The sequence below is a fragment of the Geotrypetes seraphini genome, chromosome 8, assembly GCF_902459505.1.
Source record: "Geotrypetes seraphini chromosome 8, aGeoSer1.1, whole genome shotgun sequence".
In the NCBI taxonomy this organism is placed as follows: Eukaryota; Metazoa; Chordata; class Amphibia; order Gymnophiona; family Dermophiidae; genus Geotrypetes; species Geotrypetes seraphini.
The window spans coordinates 3,157,565-3,177,439 of NC_047091.1; the positions used below are offsets into that span (position 1 = coordinate 3,157,565).

General features: G+C 43.3%; 1 protein-coding gene across 3 annotated transcripts in view; it reads right to left on the reverse strand.

Annotated features, from left to right (window-relative positions):
* The window catches only part of MARK4 (microtubule affinity regulating kinase 4), a 149,023-nt gene that overhangs the window by 47,260 nt on the left and 81,888 nt on the right, over positions 1-19,875 (reverse strand). For all 3 annotated transcript variants that reach the window (XM_033956549.1, XM_033956550.1, XM_033956551.1), the window contains 2 exons: positions 17,968-18,204; positions 10,830-10,949 (listed from right to left, as the gene is read on the reverse strand). In XM_033956549.1, the coding sequence (XP_033812440.1) occupies positions 10,830-10,949; positions 17,968-18,204 (357 nt within the window). The remainder of the gene's footprint in view (positions 1-10,829; positions 10,950-17,967; positions 18,205-19,875) is intronic.

Here is a 19,875-nt window from a genome sequence, read left to right on the forward strand (position 1 = left end):
AGAATTGGCATCATTCCCCTAGTATGAGTTTTCTACTGTCTCTGAAAGTTGTTCAAAAACATGCTGCCACTTAATAAAAATTATATTTCTGTTGAAAGTGAATCCAAACATCATTTTTCCTTTTCTAATATTTATTTAACAGACATATCCTGCCTAAAACCTCAGGTGGTTGCAAAGTATATATATATATAATATTAGTCAATATTATGATTGATTTCTATTTCTTTTGCCTCTCTTTTGGACTACTGTTTAGAGTATTTCAGTTCATAAAAGGTGCAGTGTCTTGCAGTGTCTGCAGTCTTTATTAACAAGCAATTAAGCTTACTATGAGTTAGAATGAGTTTCAGTCTCCATGGTGATGACAAGAATTTCTCAGGAAGTCTGACTGCTTGAAATTTACGCAACCTGGTGGTAATTTCTTCATGTTGTGTTTGATTAAAAACTCTGCAACAGGGCACCTGGACCAACTGGAGTCTTAGGCCAGTTGGTCCAGTGCACCCTGGGATACAATGGGAGTGGCCTAAGACTCTGATTGACCAGATACCTAAGGCTCCTCCCATGGGAGGAGTCTTAGGCATCTGAGCCAATCAGAGTCTTTGGCCACTCCCATTGCATCCCAGGATACACTGGGATGGGGAAGGCAGGGTTTAAGATTGAATGTGGATAAGATAGAAGTAATGTTTATGAGGAAATCTGATCAGGATAAGTGGCCAAAGGAATTAAGGGTAATAGATGAAGTACTTCCAGTGAGAGAGTCAATGATTATCTTAGATGTAAGTCTTTATTCAGATCTTACAATGAACTGTCAAATTGTTAAGACAGTACAAGCATGTTTTGTACAGATACATTTATTGAATCGAGTGAAACCGTATTGTCACCTTTTGATTTTCATACTGTTTACAGGTGATGGTATTGTTGAAGCTTGATTACTGAACCTTGGAATAACCAAGACGAGGTGCAGGGCACTGCAGGTTCTACAAAATGCAGCGGCCAGACTAATAACAGGAACATCGAAATATGCTCACATCACACCCTATTTCCAACAATCACACTGGCTGCCAGTTGCATTCAGAGTTCAGTACAAAGCAATGAAGATCTGTCATCAATTCCTGTATGGTATTATACCTGAATTATTTAAGAGTAAGATGATTAAAACTATCTACCGAAAAGAACATTGCGTTCTGAGAATTCAGCCCTATTAAAGGCAAATGTTAATCTAAAATATGTAGAAACCAGTGTAATGACCTTTTGTTGTGCAGGGGTGAAACTGTGGAACTCACTTCTGAGGCAAATACAGAAATGTGAAAAAGGCACATTTAGGAAACTACTTAAAACACAATTCTTTGTAAATATCTTTTTTTAGATATTGACTTCTCCTGACTGTTGATTTTTGAGAACCTGTGTATAACTGTTTGTATAGGCCTTTTTTGGCATTGATCTTTCCTATTGCTGATTCACTGAGGACTTGTTTCTTTTTTCTTTATGTGTTTTTGTATTATAAATTTCTGTAAGTAATATGTAAACCATTTAGGTTTTAGACGGTATAGAAATTTTTTAAATAAATAAACAAATAAATTTTGGAAGAAGCAGACCTGCAGGCAGGAGGGAGTGGGCATCCCTCTTTCTGGCCATCTCCTAAAGGTATGGGGGGTTCAGGAGGTCAGGGGGATGTTGGGGTATGAGGGAGTGTCTGGAGGTGTTGGGGAGTATCGGGTGGGTGTTGTGGAGTGTTGGGGGATTAACGGGATTAGCAGAAGGAGGCGTGGGCATCCCTCCTGCCGCGGACAGTGTCAGGGGATTCAGGATGTCTGCATGAGGTAGTGAGCACCCTCCTGCTGTGGACAGTATCAAGGATGGTTCTAGAGTGGCAGCGGAAGGGAGTGAGCAGCACTCCTGCCACGGACAGTGTCGGGGGGTTCGGGGGTGGTGGAGGAAGAGAGTGGGCATCCCTCCTGCCGTGGACAGTGTCAGGGGATTCAGGATGTCTGCAGGAGGTAGTGAGCACCCTCCTGCTGTGGACAGTATCAGGGATGGTTCTGGAGTGGCAGCGGAAGGGAGTGAGCAGCACTCCTGCCACGAACAGTGTCGGGGGGTTCAGGGGTGGTGGTGGGAAAGAGTGGGCATACCTCCTGCCAGCTGACTTGCAGGGGGGAGTGGTTGGTTTCCTGCCACAGCTACTCAGCTGATTGCATCACCTGACATCACCCATCACCCCCCATATCTTTCAATGGAAGATCAGGAGGGAAGCCCACTCCCTCCTGCTGATTGAGCAGTCTCTTCAGTATGACGGGCCTTCTCTTCCCAATGCATCTTGGGATGCTGTGGGAGCAGTCTAAGGCACTGATTGGCTGAAGGGCAGGGGATGCCCATTGAGGTGTGAGGTGTCAGGGGATCAATGGGTGTGAGGGAGGGAGGGAGGGAGGGAGGGAGGAATCCATTCTCCTGCTAGTTCAGGTGATCCTGGCAGGGAATTCCCCAATCAGCTGAGCTGGCAGGACTCCAGGAACTTGCTTGGCTGATCGGGATTCCCCTGCCGCAATCAGCTGATGATGAGCCTTTTAGACAAGGTCTGCTTGGATGTACGAAAAGCTCGCCTTTGTGCATTTTTCATGTGGACGTCTTTATATTATGGAATAGGCAAAAAAGATAGACGTACTAAGGACCAAAACATTCAGATAGCCATTCTCGAAAGAAAAAAAATATACGTCTTGCTGTTTTGAGAATGGCCGTTTTCTCTCCTGCATCTCTGGATGTTTTTCCTAAGACATCCAGACTCAGAGTTAGACATCCTACTGAAAATGTCCCTTCACAGCTATAAACTATAACTACTTGACCTTTTCATCATCTTTTAACTTGGTTGATCATGACCTTCAATTGCATCATTTGAACACTCTTGGTATTTCTGATATGGTTCTTTCTTGATTTGCTTCTTATTTCTCATATCGCATCCATCACATTTCTGAAGTAACTAACTATTCTGATCCATTGTCCACCTTGTATGGGGCACTTCAAGGTTCTATACTAGCACCCATTCTTTTAATATTTTCTTAGTTCTTCTTTTACTTCCTAAATCTATGGGCTTACCGGTAACCCATATTGCTATGCAGATGATATACAAATTTTATTTACTTTTCCTGCCTTTTCTGATACCACCAGTTTGAATGCATGTATTGAAGCTATCAGAAATTGGTTGCATGAGAATCAGTTATTTTTTTAACCCTTCCAAGAGCTTCACTCTCTCATATCTTTAAATCCTATCAGTAAGGGACTCTTCTTGCCCTTTAAGAATGATGCATGTGTTCTTGGAGTAATCTTTGACTTGAAATGATCTTTAATGCTTTTAATGATCCTGTTGATAGAACATCCTTTTTTTCACCTTAGACCACATTTATCCTTTTAAATAATTTCTTCCTGTTCCTATAATGCAATCCCTTCTTTTTTGACATTAGCAATTTCAAGAATTGATTACTGTAATTATGTAATAGGCTTCCACAACATTTAATTAAACCTCTTCCAAATAATTCAGTCTATGGTTGTTAAGCTATTAGATAATGTCCATTGTGTTTCTCCCTTTTTAAAGGTATAGCATTGGCTGCTAGTTTCAGCCCACATTAAAAGTATGGTACTTCTCTTGGTACACAAAAGTTTGTACACACTTTTAGTCTGCCATGTTGCTAACCCAGGGGTAGGCAAGTCTGGTCCTCGAGAGCCGGAACCAGGTCAGGTTTTCAGGATATCCACAATAAATATGCATGAGATAGATTTGCATATCAAGGAGGCAGTGCATGCAAATCCATCTCATACATATTCATTGTAGATATCCTGAAAACCTGACCTGGCTCCGGCTCTCGAGGACCGGAATTGACTACCACTGTGCTAACCAATTGATCCCTAATTGTTCTCTTCACTTTGCTCAGTCTGCTTTACTTACTCTTCCATCCCTATCTCAAATTCATTAGGATACAACTAGGGAGTCAGCATTCAGTTATTTAGATCCATTTTTATGGATCTCATTACTTTTAGGTCTCCAAGTTGAGCCTCAAATCAAAAGATGTTCAGAACTTGGCTTTTTAATCTTGTTTTTAGTTAATTCAGTCCTTTATTTTTCAGCCTGTAGAAATCTTATTTACCTGCTTTCCTATTTTCACCATTAATATCCTCCCTTTTTTCCTTCCAATTTTGTTTTAATCCTATGCCCTCTTTTTTAAATTTTCCCGATTGTTTTTATTGTAAATCACCTTGATAGCTGCACTCAATTGGCAATATAACAAGATTGTGTAAATAAGTTGGACACATTTAAGTACTTTCAAAATATAAATGCACAGAAGTGGGATATTTTCAGTAGAGAAGGTGGCAAAGTACGGTAAGTAATCTAAGGAAATATTTCTTTAACAGAAAGGACAATGGATGAATGGAACAGCTTGACAGTTGTGGTGGTAGAGACAAGAACAATATTAGAATTCAAGAAAACATGAGATAAAGAGACACCATTTCTGAGGGAGAGAAGGGGAACATAGAGCTTAACACTTCTGTGTAAGGGCAGACTGGATTGGCTGTATGGTCTTTATTTGCTGTTATGGTCTCTGTTTCCATGTTTCTACTTTGTACCTGTGGAATGTTTCAAAGTGAGAGTACACATATAGTTTTGCTTTAGTGCAAAACCTGCAGATAAAAAGAAAACCATGGTCTTTATCACAATGCATACAGTTTGAAAATTACCCCTGTATATCTTACTCCTCCTAGCTTACTGTCTCACATGGCACGGAATAAAGTCCACCACTTGGCATTTCTATCCTTTTCATCCAGACTGGACTATCTACTTAAGCCTAACTAAGAAAAACCTCCACAGACTCCAACGGATTCAGAATGCCGCGGCCAAGCTCATCTTCGCTAAAAGTAAATTTGACCATGTCTCCCCGCTCCTGGCCAAGCTCCACTGGCTTCCGATAATCGCCAGGGTCCACTATAAATGCGCCTGTTTAACTTTCAAAATCCTATATGGTATCCTCCCTCCCTTTATCCCTCTTTCTTGGAATCCCTCAAACCCTAATACCACCAGATCCTCCCACAAATTAAAACTATCCTTCCCCTCGCTAAAAGGCATTTCCCACACAGGAAAGCTAGGGACCTGCCTTCACTTCAAAATCACTGAGCTCTGGAACAACCTTACCTCCCCTCTTCGGAACTTGAGCTCTCTCCAAGTTTTCCGCAAACATCTGAAAACCTGGCTTTTCTCAAAAAATGTAAGCCTCCCTCCAACTTAGGAATCAAGGAAACTCTTATATCTTGCCATCCCAAGTCCTGTAAATTTTCTTCCCACTTCTACCTCTAACCCTCTGTTGTAGTTCCTTCCTATTTCTCCTACTGTAAACCGCGTCGAGCTCTATGAACGTGGAGATGAGGCGGTATACAAACCTAAGGATTAGATTAGATCCCACTGTATCACAAACTACAGAGCTAAGGAGCAACCCCAGATGTTTTAATTAAATCATATCACATGGTGTAGGATGCAATTCACATTCTGTACAAAAGGCCCTCATGAAATATCATCAGTTATAGAGGATATTATAAATGCTGGGACACCAGGATTTTTGGAGCACTCCCTCTTATTTTCCTCTCCTCCTCCTATAGAACACAGCAGGTTACAACTGGCATTCTTGGGCCTGAAGTGGCATTGGCAGCGTGTAATTATCAGCATGAGCCAATTAACTCTAATTATAGTCATTGGCAACAAAGATATAGCAGCAGGTTTTGATTGTTAAAATTATTTTAATTAGAGGTTTCTTACATGCTTGGAAGAAAACAGTAAATGGAAAGAACAGGAAGAGGAGGAGAAGGGATCAAAACCTGATCTCCAGCTCCCTTCCAAGCTCTTCTTTCATAAGGTAAGCTAGAGGTCACTGGGGACAAGATGAGTCAATCCTGGTTTTTGCCACAAGCACATCTCTAGTTTTGCTATTCCCACTTCAGAGAACGTGAAAGTACATATCCACAGATGCAAAAGGGGCAAAACCAGTACTAAATCTGAATCCCCAGCCGACCTGGAGCCAATTGGTACTCCTGGTTAAAGAAGGCCACCTTTTGACTTCATGGTTTCACTCTTAAAAAATAGCGAATTACAATATACAGTTTGTTTAGAATTTCAGAGGGGCCCTTTTAGAAAAAGTAGCGAATTACAGAATACAATTTGTTATGAATTTTCAGAGGGAGCATATTAGGAAAAAAAAGAATTGGAAGTGGTGTTTGGAGTAGTTAATGTTTAGGTGATATGTCTGTCGAATAAGGCAGTTTTTATGACTTTTCTGAAAGCGACGTAGGTCAGTCTAGCTCCATTAATGTAGTTGTCTAGCCAGTGTTGTTGTTTGTTTGCTTGGTACATAAAAGTTCTATCCAGAAAGGTTTTGTATTTACAACCGGTAATGCTTGGCTATGCAAATAGATTGCTGTTTCTGGTTTGTCTTATGGGACTGTATAATATGAAGTGAGATAGCAAGTATGTAGGAGTTAATCCCCAAACTAGCTTGAAGCATATGCAAGAGAACTTGAATAGTATTCGTGCCTCGACTGGCAGCCAGTGCAGCAGTCGGGGCTGACGTGGTCACTCTTTTTCAATCCAAATATCAAGCGGACCGCTGTGTTCTGGACAATTCTGAGTTTCCTCACTGTTTTTTGGGGTATACCCATATAAATGATATTGCAATAATCCAGTGTAGAAAGTACTAGTGATTGCACTAGTAATCTAAATGATAATGGGTCAAAGTAATTTTTGATGGTCTTTAATTTCCATAATATTAGTCAGGAAACACTTTTTTACCACAAAATTTGTGTATTCAACCATTGTCAAATGTGTATCTAATGTGACTCCCAATATTTTTATTGTTTTAGTAATCGGGTAGTCGTGATCTTTTATATTTAATGTTGTTTTGGTAATTTTGTCTGTTGGGCTTGCAAGGAAGACTTTAGTTTTTTCTGTGTTTAGTTTCAGCTTGAGGTTGATTGTCCAGTGTTCTATTTCGGTCATAATATGAGAAATGTATTCTGAGGTCTCGTTTGTTATGCTGTTCACTGGGATTAAAATGGAAACGTCATCTGCATATATGTAAAAATTAAGAGGTGATAGGCTCAGGAGTAATCTAAGGAAATACTTTTTTAGAGAAAGGGTGGTAGATACATGGAACATTCTCCCGGAAGAGGTGTCTGTGTCTGAATTCAAGAAAGCCTGGGGTAGGCATGTGGGATCTCTTAGAGAGAGGAAGAGATAATGGTTACCACATATGGGCAGTCTGGCCTTTATCTGCCATCATGTTTCTATGTTTGAATAACATGCATGACTGATATATATTTTTGACCTTTGCAGCTGCACCTCTAAGTTTCTTTTTTTTACCCATTTCCCCATGTTATCATATTCTCCTCTTTTAAAGTTAAGTGTACTTGTATTGGATTTCCTGTGCAAATTTATTCCAGGGATTACATCAAATCTGATCATGTTATGATCACAAATGGCCCCAGCACCATTACTTCCTGCTCCAATTCATGTGCTCCACTAAGAACTAGATCTAGAAATCGTACATCTCATCCTCCAAGACCAAATTCGTGGCCATTGATTTGATGCTTAATCTCAATGTTCCAAATGTCCCGAAGACCATGAGGATGAGATGTACGATGTCTGCATCTATGAGACAAGCATGGTTTTTCCTGTTGCATAGAGCATTCTGGACCCCTGTTCGTTTAAATAATTAGATTGCTCTAAGTCGGATAGAAGTTGGCATTGTCATCTTGAAGCAGGGACTTTAGATCATTTATTGTTCTATTGTCCATTTATTATGGCTTTCTGGAAATCAATTTGGGGCCAAATTAATAGTTTGTTAGAAAATCATGTGGCATTATCGTATGATACAGTATTATTTGATATGTCTATGAGGGTTAAGAGCCAAATATCTTCCAAAAATAATAAACTCTTACTTATTTTAACAGGAGTCGCCATACAACAAATAACTTGTAATTGGAAAAATTGGAATAGATTAAACTACAGTTTTTGATGGAATTCAGTTTGTCATATTTATAAAATGGAAAGAACATTAGCTATTCAGAAAGGGAATTTTAATAAATTTCAAGATGTGTGGGGGCCATTAACAAATTATTGCAATGAATAGGTGTTATTTCCCTGTTTTGTACAAATGAAAGAATGGGGTGGGGGAAGGGGGGATTTATTATATGGTATATGTGTTATGAGATACTGAAGAGATGGGGGGGAAGGGATAATTCTATTTAATTTGAAGAATGTAGAATTTCAAGTGATGTACTTAAGTTAAAATGGTATAACTTTGTGATATAAGTATAAAAATGAATAAAGAATTTATATTAAAAAAAAGAACTAGATCTAGAATTACCTCTTGTTGGCTCCTGAACCAGCTGCTCCATAAAACAGACCTTGATTTGTTCAAGGAATTTTATCTCCCTAGCATGCCCTGATGTTACATTTGCCCAGTCAATATTGGGGTAGTTGAAATCACCCAGTATTATTGTGTTACCCAGTTTGTTAGCCCCCCTAATTTCTGATAACATTTCAGTATCTGTCCGTTTATCCTGGTCAGGCGGACAGTAGTACACTCCTATCACTATCCTTTTCCTCCTTATACATGGAATTTCTACTCATAGGGATTCCAAGGTGTATTTCTGCTCCTGTAGAATTTTCAGTCCATTCAATTCAAGGCCCTCCTTAACATGTAACTCTACGCCCCACTGATTCAATCCACCCTATCACTAGCTTGTATCCGGTATGACAGTGTCCCATTAGTTATCTTCCTTCCACCAGGTCTCAGATATTCCTATTATATCTATCTTTTCATTTAGAGCAATATATTCCAACTCTCCCATCTTGTTTTTATGCTTCTGGCATTTGCATACAGATATTTCAAACAATGTTTGTCATATCTATTTACAATTTGCTCAGCAGTTGGCAAGGATAATTTGCAATCTTTTAAAATTAGCCTGCTCTGTATTTAAGGAAACCTGGTCTTCTGTGGCCTGTATTGTAATCTCACTATCAGGATGCTCCGTCTTCCCTTTTATGATGATATCTTGTAAAGATACCTTGTTCTGAACCATGCTCTTTTCAGTGACTGTCGGCCTTTCCCCAGTTTCTAGTTTAAAAGCTGCTCTATCTCCTTTTTAAATGTTGATGCCAGCAGCCTGGTACCACCCTGGTTAAGGTGGAGCCCATCTTTGCGGAATAGGCTCCCCCTTCCCCAGTTCCTAACAAATCCTAAATCCTCCTCCTTGCACAATCACCTCATCCACGCATTGAGACTCTTGGGTCCTGCGTATGGAACAGGGAGCACTTCTGAAAATGCTACCCTGGAGGTTCTGGATTTTAACTTCCTACCTAAGAGTCTAAATTTGGCTTCTAGAACCTCCCTACTGCATTTCCTTATATCATTGGTACCCATGTATTCCAAGACAGCAGGTTCCTCCCCAGCACTGTCTAAAATCTTATCTAGGTGATGCATGAAGTCCGCCACCTTTGCACCAGGTAGGTAAGTGACCAAATGATCCTCACGTCCACCAGCCACCCAGCTATCTACCGTGCATAATGATCAAGTCTCCCACTATAATAGCCATCCTAACCCTTCCCTCCTGGGCAGAAGCCCCTGGAGACACATCCTCAGTGCGAGAGGACATTGCATCCTCCTACTTCACCAGGCTGATGCTCTCCTTTAAGAAGACCTCCATCTTCCGAGTCAGCACAGAGGCTGCCAGACTGGAGGTCGGACTTTTCTATAACGTCCCTGTAGCTCTCTTCTATGTACCTCTGTCTCCCTCAGCTCCTCCAAGTCTGCTACTCTAGCCTCAAGAGATCGTATCTGTTCCCTGGTACTAGGAGTTCCTGGGTACTAGGAGCTCTTTGCACTGAGCACACACATTACCATAAGGGAGATAATTGAACATATGAAACTCAGTGCAAAAGCTTGGATAGCCCCCATCTTTTGCAGAATTGCTGCTTGCATCTTAATATTGGTGATTATTTTGTTAAGTTGCTATGGGAGTTAGATGTCCTTTCTAAAATGCCATTACATATGTTCCACCTTTGCTTACATCCCATGCTGTCTATTAAAATGTGTTATTGTGTATTATGTTGACATTGTAAGTTGCATATTGTGTCATAATGTGTACTGTTAGTTGAACATTTTTTCTGCTGAAATTGTCTGTTGCTTATGTCCAGATTTTTCTTGCTGTACACTGCTTTGGGTGAACTTCTTTTTAAAAGGCAATACATAAATATAAATAAATAGTTAATTTATTAGATCTTGTTCTTTTATGACTGGCCCTATCACTAGGCAGACTAGCATCCACCTATGGTAACAGGCTTGGGGGACAGGGGTAGGCTGACAGAGCCTACAAAGTTAGCAGCAGGGAAGCCCTTTAAAAAGTCAGTGTCACTGAAAGGCCTTTCAGCATGCCAGTTATAGCACATAAGAATGGGCGGGATGCAGCAGGCTTTGAGGACAGGCATGTGCTGGCATACTGAAAGGCCTGCTATTCACAGCACCTTTAAAAGGAAGGTTCTATTCAACAGGTGAAGGGGGATCCTTTATCTTCTTCACAAGCAAGAGTGTCTCAGGTCAGTGACTCTCTCTTCCCTCCTCCGTTGCTATCCAAAATCCTCCAGCAGAAATTCAGGATCCCTATCCCCCTCCATCTGTTTTCTCAAAAGGCAGCAGCAGTTGGGGAATCCACTTTTTCTTCATCTTCTGGGAAGGGCCGCAGAAGCTTATCCTCTTTCATCCCTATCCTTTTAAGAGTAACAAGGTGGGGGTCCATGAACTTACCTCCAAAGTGCAGCGCTTGGTGGGATTTAGGACCAGGAACCTACGTAGAATGTTCTCACAGTCTGTGGACATATAGAAGGGAACCCTGTACTTCCCCCGCAAAACTCGTTCCCGTAATTCCTGGGAAGACCAAAGGAGAAAAGCAAGTCAGTATTGATCAGCTGTGAAGAGGTCCAGGACCTAACAGATATCTTACTGACTATCTCTATACCCAGAGAAATGATATGAGAAGAGGAGACAGAGAAGGCAAGACAGGGAGAAATAGAAACAGAAATGCATTTTCCACTGCCAACTGCAAAATACAAAAACAGAGACATGCTTCCCAAAACTAACAGAGAAAATCAAAGATTCCCCACAAAAGAATCAGAAGGAAAAGCTCTGTATATTCTGAGGGAAAGAGGAGAAAGAGCAGCTATAGTAGCAAAATACTTTGATCCTGAGAATCAGAGGAATTTAAACAGGCCAGAGAGGCTCTGACCTGTTTACATCACCGACTGGTGGCTAAATACGATATTCAGCAGCAGTAAGCCAAGCAGTGCTGCTGAACATTGGCTCTGACCAGCCCAAAATAGTGGGCCAGTCATGGGTGGGCTAAGGGGGAAGTTCTGGGAAGGGCCTGGAGCTTATGCAAACTCTGACAATATTCGGTCAAGGCCAGGGCCGGATTTAGATGAAAAGAGGCCCTAGGCTATTCCACTTATGAGGCCCTTTCACCTCCCATTTTTAAGTTTGTAAATTACATGAGAGATAAAAAAAATACATCATTACTGTGATATATATCAATATGTTAAATGAAACATGTTGTTATTGGTACTAACCTTTATAAAAAATGTGACACGGATAACAAATAAAAAAAAGTTGAGAACGCTTATTTGGACATTTATTCTCAGCACCATATATAGTACTTGTAACAATAACTAATCAAACATAACACAACATTGCCCCTTCCTATGTCCATAGTGCCCCCAGTGCGTCCTTCCTCACCTCACCCCCCCCTCCGATGCCCGTCTGCCTCCCATCCCCCTTCCATTGAACACCCCCCTATGCCATCCTGCCTGCTTGCCTTCCATTAAACCCTCCCATCCCCCCTCCGATGCCAGTCTGCCTGCCTCCCATCCCCCTTCCACTGAATCCCACCCCACCCCCACCCCCGATGCCAGTCTGGGCCGCCCTGTCCTGACGGATCCACGTTTTGCCTCTCTCCCCGCAGGGCTGGGCTTTGCCCAGCTGTTTCCGGACTGACGTCTTTCCCTCCCCGATCCTCCTCCCAGGGCGAGAAAAAGAAAGAGAGAAGCCGAGTCGGCGCCCTGTTGCGGCCGGAGCCGATTCCGATCCCGAAGCATAGAATTTCTCCTTATTTTCGGTTCAGTGTTTTAGTGTTCACTGTTTTTAGAATAGTGAAATTTTAATTTTGCTAACAATTTGAATGTAGGCCCTTCTTGATCTTGAGGCCCTAGGCTGAAGCCTAGTTAGCCTATAGGAAAATCCGGCCCTGGTCAAGGCCCACGTAAGTTAAGTGGGTGGATTTAGGACAGCTGAAAAGATTTATGTGGGCCTTGGCTGAATACTGGGTAAGGACCTGCATAAAGCTGTTTTTCTTTAATTTAAAAAAAAAAAAAAAAAAAAAAAGCCTCCCTGGAGCCCTCCCCCTCGATCCCTCCTCCAACCCCTCCCCCAACAATGCCCCCTCCCCCTTCTGGCTGTCAAAGCTCCCCCCCGACAGGCCTCTCTATCCCCCTGGGCCTACCTAAATATCTAGAGGTCCTCTCACAGCACTTTGTTTAGGGGGGCCTGCCTAACTACACATGGCAGCTGGGAGGCCTGTCGGGGGGAGGGAGTTTGGACACTGGCTGGAGGGAGGGGGTATTGCTGGTGGAGGGTTGAGAGGGGGATTAGCGGCTCCGAGGGGGTGGGGTTTAAAAAAAAACAAAAACAGGGTTATACGGCCAGCCTGATATTCAGTTGGAGCCGCGTATTTATAACTCTTATGTGGCCCTGGCTGAATTTTGGCCAGGCTGCCCCAAATTATCTAAGGATATTCAGTGCTGGTACCAGCACAAGGCCCGGCAATGAATATCACTGGATAATTTAGCTGGGGGCGATCAATATGTAAAAACGTGCTGACCAAAGCCAGCAGTATATGGGGGGAAGGGGGAAGGGATTGTATCTGGATCAGAACCAGAACTTCAGAACTATTCTTTTTATTGATCTTTCTGCACATCATATGGAATTTTACTATTACTTTGTAAATCTCCTGGGGGTTGGTTGGTTGTTTTTTTTTAAACCTTAACTGATAAATGTATTCTTTAGACAACATATGTAATAGAAACATAGAAACATGATGGACGATAACCAATCTGCCCATCTCCAGCATCTACTATCTCCTACTCTTCCTAAGAGCAATATTTCCTTTCTACCCATGGACCCCCAATTTCAAGGCAATGCCAGTTTAAGAGCAGCTGTGCTAGCTCAGCACCACCCCAAACAACCACAGGTAGAAGTACATTGCCCCCCAAATGTTGCTGGATAGAATGCCTCCCTCTCCCTCCACAGAGTCTGGCAGACTTCTCTCTTCTCTCCTCCTAGCGAGCATCATTCCTTCTTGACACCTCCCAGCAACCCAGGTGCACCTTTTAAAGTTGTTTTTTGTTTTTTTTTAATGCTTCAAGCAGAAACTAGCACTGATGTATACGTGCTGCTCGCACTCTCTTCACAGCCTTCACTCTGATGCAGCTTTCTATTTCTGCATAGGCAGGAACCAGAGAGAAGACTGTGAACAGGGCATGAATACTACATATGCATAGCTACTTGCTGCTGGCTGCTGCTCCAAACATAAATGAACCTTTTTAAAAAGTACAACCTGGGAGTAACTTGAGAGGCTAAGGACAATGCTAATTTGCAGTTGGGAAAGGAATAGGAAGCAGAGATGCAGGACTATTTGGGGGAGAGGGAGAAGGACAAATGCTGACCCTTTTGGAGAGGAGAAATATTGGATGGGTGGGGGGAGGAGAGGGAAATTCTGGACCATTAGAGAGCAAGGGGGTAGGAGAAATGCTGGAACACTGGAGAGGGAAGGGAGGAGACATGCTGAACCATTAGGGAGAAAAGGGAAAGGAGAAGGAAGAATGCTGGACAAAGGTGAAGGATGTTGGGCTATAAGGGTGCGAGGGTGGAGAGAAGAAGAGTGAGGAAGAAGGCGAATCCTGGGGATGGCACTGGGAGAAAGGAGCTACTAATTGATGCCTAAGGATTGAGAGAAGGCAGCTAAAGTTGATACTGGGCCTGGGAAATGGAAGAAGGTTGCTGAAAAATGGGAATGAGAGAGGTAGAAATGGGAGAACTGGAGAAATAAGGATATGAAGTGGAGGATACAGAGCTAGAGTGCAAAAAAGGAGAAATAAAAGATACCTGAAAGTAGATTTAAAAAGCAGATAGGAGAAATGGAGAAAAAGCTGAAGGAGAAGGCTTGTTGTGAGAGAAAGAGATGGAGGAGTGATGAAATAGAAAATGGATGAGATCAGAAGAAGTGGTAAAGAGACTACAACCAACTTAACTGGAAAAATAAAATAATCAGACAGATGTACAAAATGTTAATTTTTTTAGTTCTATTACATAAACACAGGAGTCTGTATGTTAGCTGATCAATCTGTGCTTGTGAACTGTTGCAGAAGGATGTCAATCACATCTTTCATTTCCTCCTCCTTCACCAGTGGAGTATAGTGCGTTATGATTTACTCTGTTCGGTTGTTATTATTTTGGGGTATTTTTCTTCCTTTTTGTGAGGCTTCGGTGCCAGGAGGACCCCATATTTGGGGCTTCTGTGCCTGGGAGAGGACGCAGACTTCACAAGGATGGACTGCAGCTTGCAAGGGACCCCTAGGTCCTGATGAGCCAGCCTGCTTTGTGCTTCCTCGAGGCTCGGAATCCATTCCCCTAGGAACCAGCTTGCCTTCTGATTTATTAGAGGCTTGAGTGCAGGCTGTGGGGCCCCTGTGTGAATTCCGTTGGGTTTCAGGGAGCTAGCTGTGTTTTCATCTTCCCCTTTTGAAACCCTGAGGATCTGTGGGCTGGAGTCATCAGTTGGTGTCTGTCCAACTAGCAGCTGTCAACTGCTAGACTTTCACGTGGACTGGAAGTTCTTTGACTGGCCAATTTTCATCACTATGACAAAGGAAAATCTTTACCGGAAAGCTATAAGTTGGCGTGTGAGTCAGCAATGGTGGTATGGATCGAGCCAGGATACCGATACAACACATAGACTCTTGTGTAAGGAAGCTGAAGAAACTACAAGAAGAATATTTGTCCCTAAAGAAACTCAGAACTCATCAATAAGAAGGTGACAGACAAAATGAAAAAATCTTTAAAAGTGAACTAATTTATTTGAATTAAAAAAAAAAGATGTTATGACTGAACTTAAAAATGAAGATTGAGAATTCCTACAGAAGCAAAGACAGAACGTATTTTCTTTCTATATGAGTAGAGCTGACCTTCAAACAACTGCAAAAGAATGCAGAAAGAGGCAGCACGAAGAAAAGATATTCATGTCAAAAGCAAGGCAGACCAAAGTAGTTACCCGTAAACATCTGAATTTTCATAATCATCATCTGGCAAGTCTGAAAATGAAGATGAATATCAGCCTATGAAATTAGCGTCTACTAGTGCTGCCCGATTTCCGATTCAAATCAATTCACCGATTCACTGCGGGTGAATTCGATTCGAATTTAAAAAAAAAAATCGGCCTGGCCAATTCGGTGACTGACCCTCATCTCCCTGCCTTCGTAAAGCAGGAGTGGCAGCGCCGCCACTTGCTGGCCTGCCGCTTCTGCTTTTGAGGGCGAGGGTCAGTCGGGAAGAACTGCAGAAATCCTGGTTTTACCTTGTTCCGTGCTTTGGCGCTCTTTGCTGCATCCTCCGGCTTCCCCCCTGGCCTCCCGCTCTTACCGCAGCCTGCAGAGAGGATCGCCGTGCTCTATGCGATCTCTGCAGGCTACCACTATCCTCAGAAGCACGATCCCTCTGACGGGCTCCTGCCCCTCCTCTGACGTCAGGGGCAGGATCACGTCTAAAGGAACGTGCTTCTGAGGACGGTGGTAGACTGCAAGGATCGCATAGACCACCGGCGATCCTCTCTATAGGCTGCGGTAAGAGCGGGAGGCCCGGGGGGAAGCCAGAGGACCTGCAAAGAAGGTGGGAGAAAGGGTACTGCTGCACAGGGAGAGGTAAAAGGAAGGGAGAAGAGGTGCTGCTGGACCTGGCAGAAAGGGAGGGAAAGGAAAGGTGCTACACACTGGAGGAGACGGTGAGACAGTGCATGGGGAGAGAGCATGTTGGGCTGGGGGTAGGAAGGAGGGTTGCCACTTGAGGGAAGAGGCAAAGACAGAGAGAGAAAGCGTGCAAGAGGCAGAAAGTATTGGACTCATGGAGAAAGCGAGATGGATGGGGAGGCAGAAAGGAGGGAAAGAGAAATGTTACACTGGGGAAGGAGGGAGAGAGATGCTGGATGAAAGGGTAGTTGAGAAAAAGAGAGATGGTGGATCTAGGGATGGTGGGGTCCATCGCTGCAGCTGCTGTGTGGATGGAGATGAAAAAAGGGAAGATGCCAGACTTTCGGGGGAAGGAAGGGAAACAGAAGGGGAGGACAGAATGGAAGATGGATGGTTAGCACCGAGAAAGAAGGAGACCCTGGCAAGCGAGTTATCAGAAAACAACCAGATTCATGAAAGGCCTTTACCATACCAAGCTTCTGCTCAAACCTCTTGTCATTGCCTGGAAGCTCAATGTAGTTCTCTCCAGATTGATGAAGACTCCTTCTGAGCCTATTTCCACTTTTTCACTCAAATTTCTTACACAGAAAGTGATCTTCAAAGCCCTTATGTCTACATGCATGGTCAGCGAACTTCAGGCTCTAGTATCAGAACCACACTATACAAGATTCTACCACAATAAGGTTGTTCTCTGAACACATCTGAAATTCCTCCTGAATGTCTCTAAATTTCATCTCAAGCAGTCCATCGTTCTACCTATCTTCTTCCCAAGACCTCATTCTCATCCTGCTCGCCACATTGTAAACATGTGTGTTGGTTCAGAATTGTCTCCATCTGAATGCATAAAGGAGACCTTTCACACAGGATTTTGCCCAATTTGTTGCCTATCTCAAAATACTACAGTTGTTTCAGAAGATAAAATGTTATTGCTATTGCTTTCTTCTTTTCTTATAGTGATTCTTACGTAGATTAGGTAGTATGGGCAGCTTGGCAGAAGCAGTTGCAATCTTATCTGAAATCTCATGATTTTTTTTTTTTTTTTCAGTGGTGCAGATGATAGAGTTTGCTTAAGGGTGTAGAATCAGAATGTGGCCATACATATGGTAACCCAAAGAAAGCTTTGAGATATGGTCACAACTTTTGCTTTATGCATTGAACTGATGGAGATTCACATTCGTTTTAAAGTGTATTGTCCAGATTTGAAAGTAATTTGGGGAATAGGGCCTTGTTATTTGAGTACTTACTGTATTTGAGACAGTACACTCATGATTGACAGCTATAGGCTAATGGGTCAGGGTATTTGGCATTGTCTGCAGCTAAGGAGTTTAAATGGTCTGGACAAGTTTATCGGGGTTTTTTTCAGGGATGATGTAAAGACTACGGAACAGATTGCCTGAGAATCTGAAAAATGTTTATAAGTACTTGAATTTCAGAAAACAACTTAAGACCTAGTTGTTCACATAAGTTTTTTTTCTCATTGATTAGGAACAGAACTTAAGGGTTTAATGAGGGGGAGGGGGGTTATGGAGGCCGGGGGCAAATAGGATGTGACCGAGTGGAGAATTTTAGGGGTGAGAAGTGAAGGGGATTTTATTTTATATTTTGCAGTGTAATTGCACCCCAGTCTGTACAGTAATAGGTTATAAAACATATATACCAAGCCAGACAAAAGTCTTCATTTGATGTAAGAGACAATCATACTCCACATGAAAAGCATAAGCTCTCTGGAGCACAGACTTTGCCATACGGTGTTTCACAACATACATCTCTACATAAATAACATGTAAAGTTACCTGGTTCCAACAGGGAGACTTTGGGCCGGTCCAGATTATGTACCAAATACTAGAAACTCCTAATGCTCCAGTTGAACTCACCTTCAGGTTCTGGCCATCAAAGGGCAGGGAACCGCTGACTAGGGTATAGAGAATGACACCTAGACTCCATATGTCCACCTCAGGCCCATCATACTTCTTGCCCTGGAAGAGCTCAGGGGCAGCATAGGGGGGGCTCCCACAGAATGTATCCAACTTGGATCCCAGGGTGAACTCATTACTAAAACCGAAGTCAGCAATCTTGATATTGGTATCAGCATCCAGGAGCAAATTTTCTGCCTTTGGAAGGGTGGGGAAGGGGATGGAGGGAAACAGTAGAGACTCTTATTTATGTCAAAGGTTATATCCGACTTATTTAAAAAAAAAAACACACAACAAATTGTCTAGGGCAGGTCACAAGAGCAAACATGCATAAAATAGGCAAAAAAACACACAACTTTCAAACTCCATACTTGGTAAGATTCAGGAATAATTTTAATACTGTTTCCCCAGAGGTGAAATGAAGTTTTTGGATTTTTAAATGCTCCCAGGAATCTGTACATTTACCGTATTTTTCGCTCCATAAGATGCACCCTAGATTTAGAGGAGGAAAACAAGAAAAAAAACCCATTCTGAACCAAATTCTCCCTGCCAGGCTCTGTACCCTGTCCCCTTCTGGTGGTCTAGTGGTAGGCAGGGACATGGCACAGGGCAGGCAGGCCTAGTAGGCTAGTGACAGGCAGGGCCCCCCACCCCGAGGCAAGCAAGCAGGCAGGGCCCCCCAAAGTGCACAATCTTTCTTCTCTTCTTCACTATCCATGTGTACCATTTCCTCCCCTTCCATTAAGTATCACATCTCTGTATCTTTGTTCCATGTCCCTGTCCCTATGCTCCCTCCTCCTTCAGCATTTCTTTGCTTTGTCTCTTTCCCTCCCCATGTCAAGCTTCATTTCCTTCCTCCTGTACTCCTCATCCCCACCCCGAGGCAGGCAGGCAGGCATGCAGGGTACCCCACCCTCCGAGGAAGGGCAGGCAGGGCCCCCGTGCCCCCTCTGAACTCTTCCCCTTACCTTATTTTAGTTCCTCTGGCGCAGCTTGACGGGCCCATTCCTCCATGTCTCGCCTGCCGTGGGGACTGAGGCAAACGCGAAGGGAGTCAGAGGAGCAGCAGTGGAGGCGGCTGAGGCCCGGAAGTGCTGTCCAGCCTGCCATGGGGGAAGGGAGGGAGGAAAGCAGGAGGCCGGAACAAGCCGCTGCTGCCATAGCCGCTCACTCTCTTGTCGGGGCCGCACCGCCATGCTGGGACTTTCAGCAGCTTCCAGTTCCGATGGCTACTGCTCGTACCCAGCCTGCGGGGAAGCTGCTGCTCATGTGGGAAGCAGGACTCGCTGTCGCCAGCTGCCTCTCTAGCGGCAGAGCGGTGCGCAAGGCTGCCTGCCTGGTCGGCTGATGTGGCTGCCTCCTCTTCCCTTCTCTAATGGCAGAGTGGCGCACAAGGCTGCCTGTCTGGTCTTCCGCGAGAACGGAAGCAGCACGGGACTGCTCTGCCGCTAGAGAAGGGAAAAGGAGGCAGCCGTGTCAGCCTTGCGTGCGAGAGGCAGCTGCGTCCAGCGAGGGAGGGCACAAGAATTAAAATAAGGTAACCGGGGGGTGGGGGTGGTAGTTTGGGTATTCGCTCCATAAAACACACCCTTATTTCCACCAATTTTGGGGGTGGGGGAAAGTGCGTCTTATGGAGCGAAAAATACGGTAATTGTATATTTCAGGAGCTGAAAGTACAAATTAAATGTCACACTTTCAAATGCCAAACTGTGCCCATGGTTTAGAAGTCCAAATGAATTAATAATAATAATAGCTTTATTTATATCCTGTCATACCTATTCAGTTGAAGACGGTGTACAACAAGGACAGTGAGGTAACATCAGTTAGATTTGGGAACATTCACAGAACAAAAAATGTTAAGTCTCCATT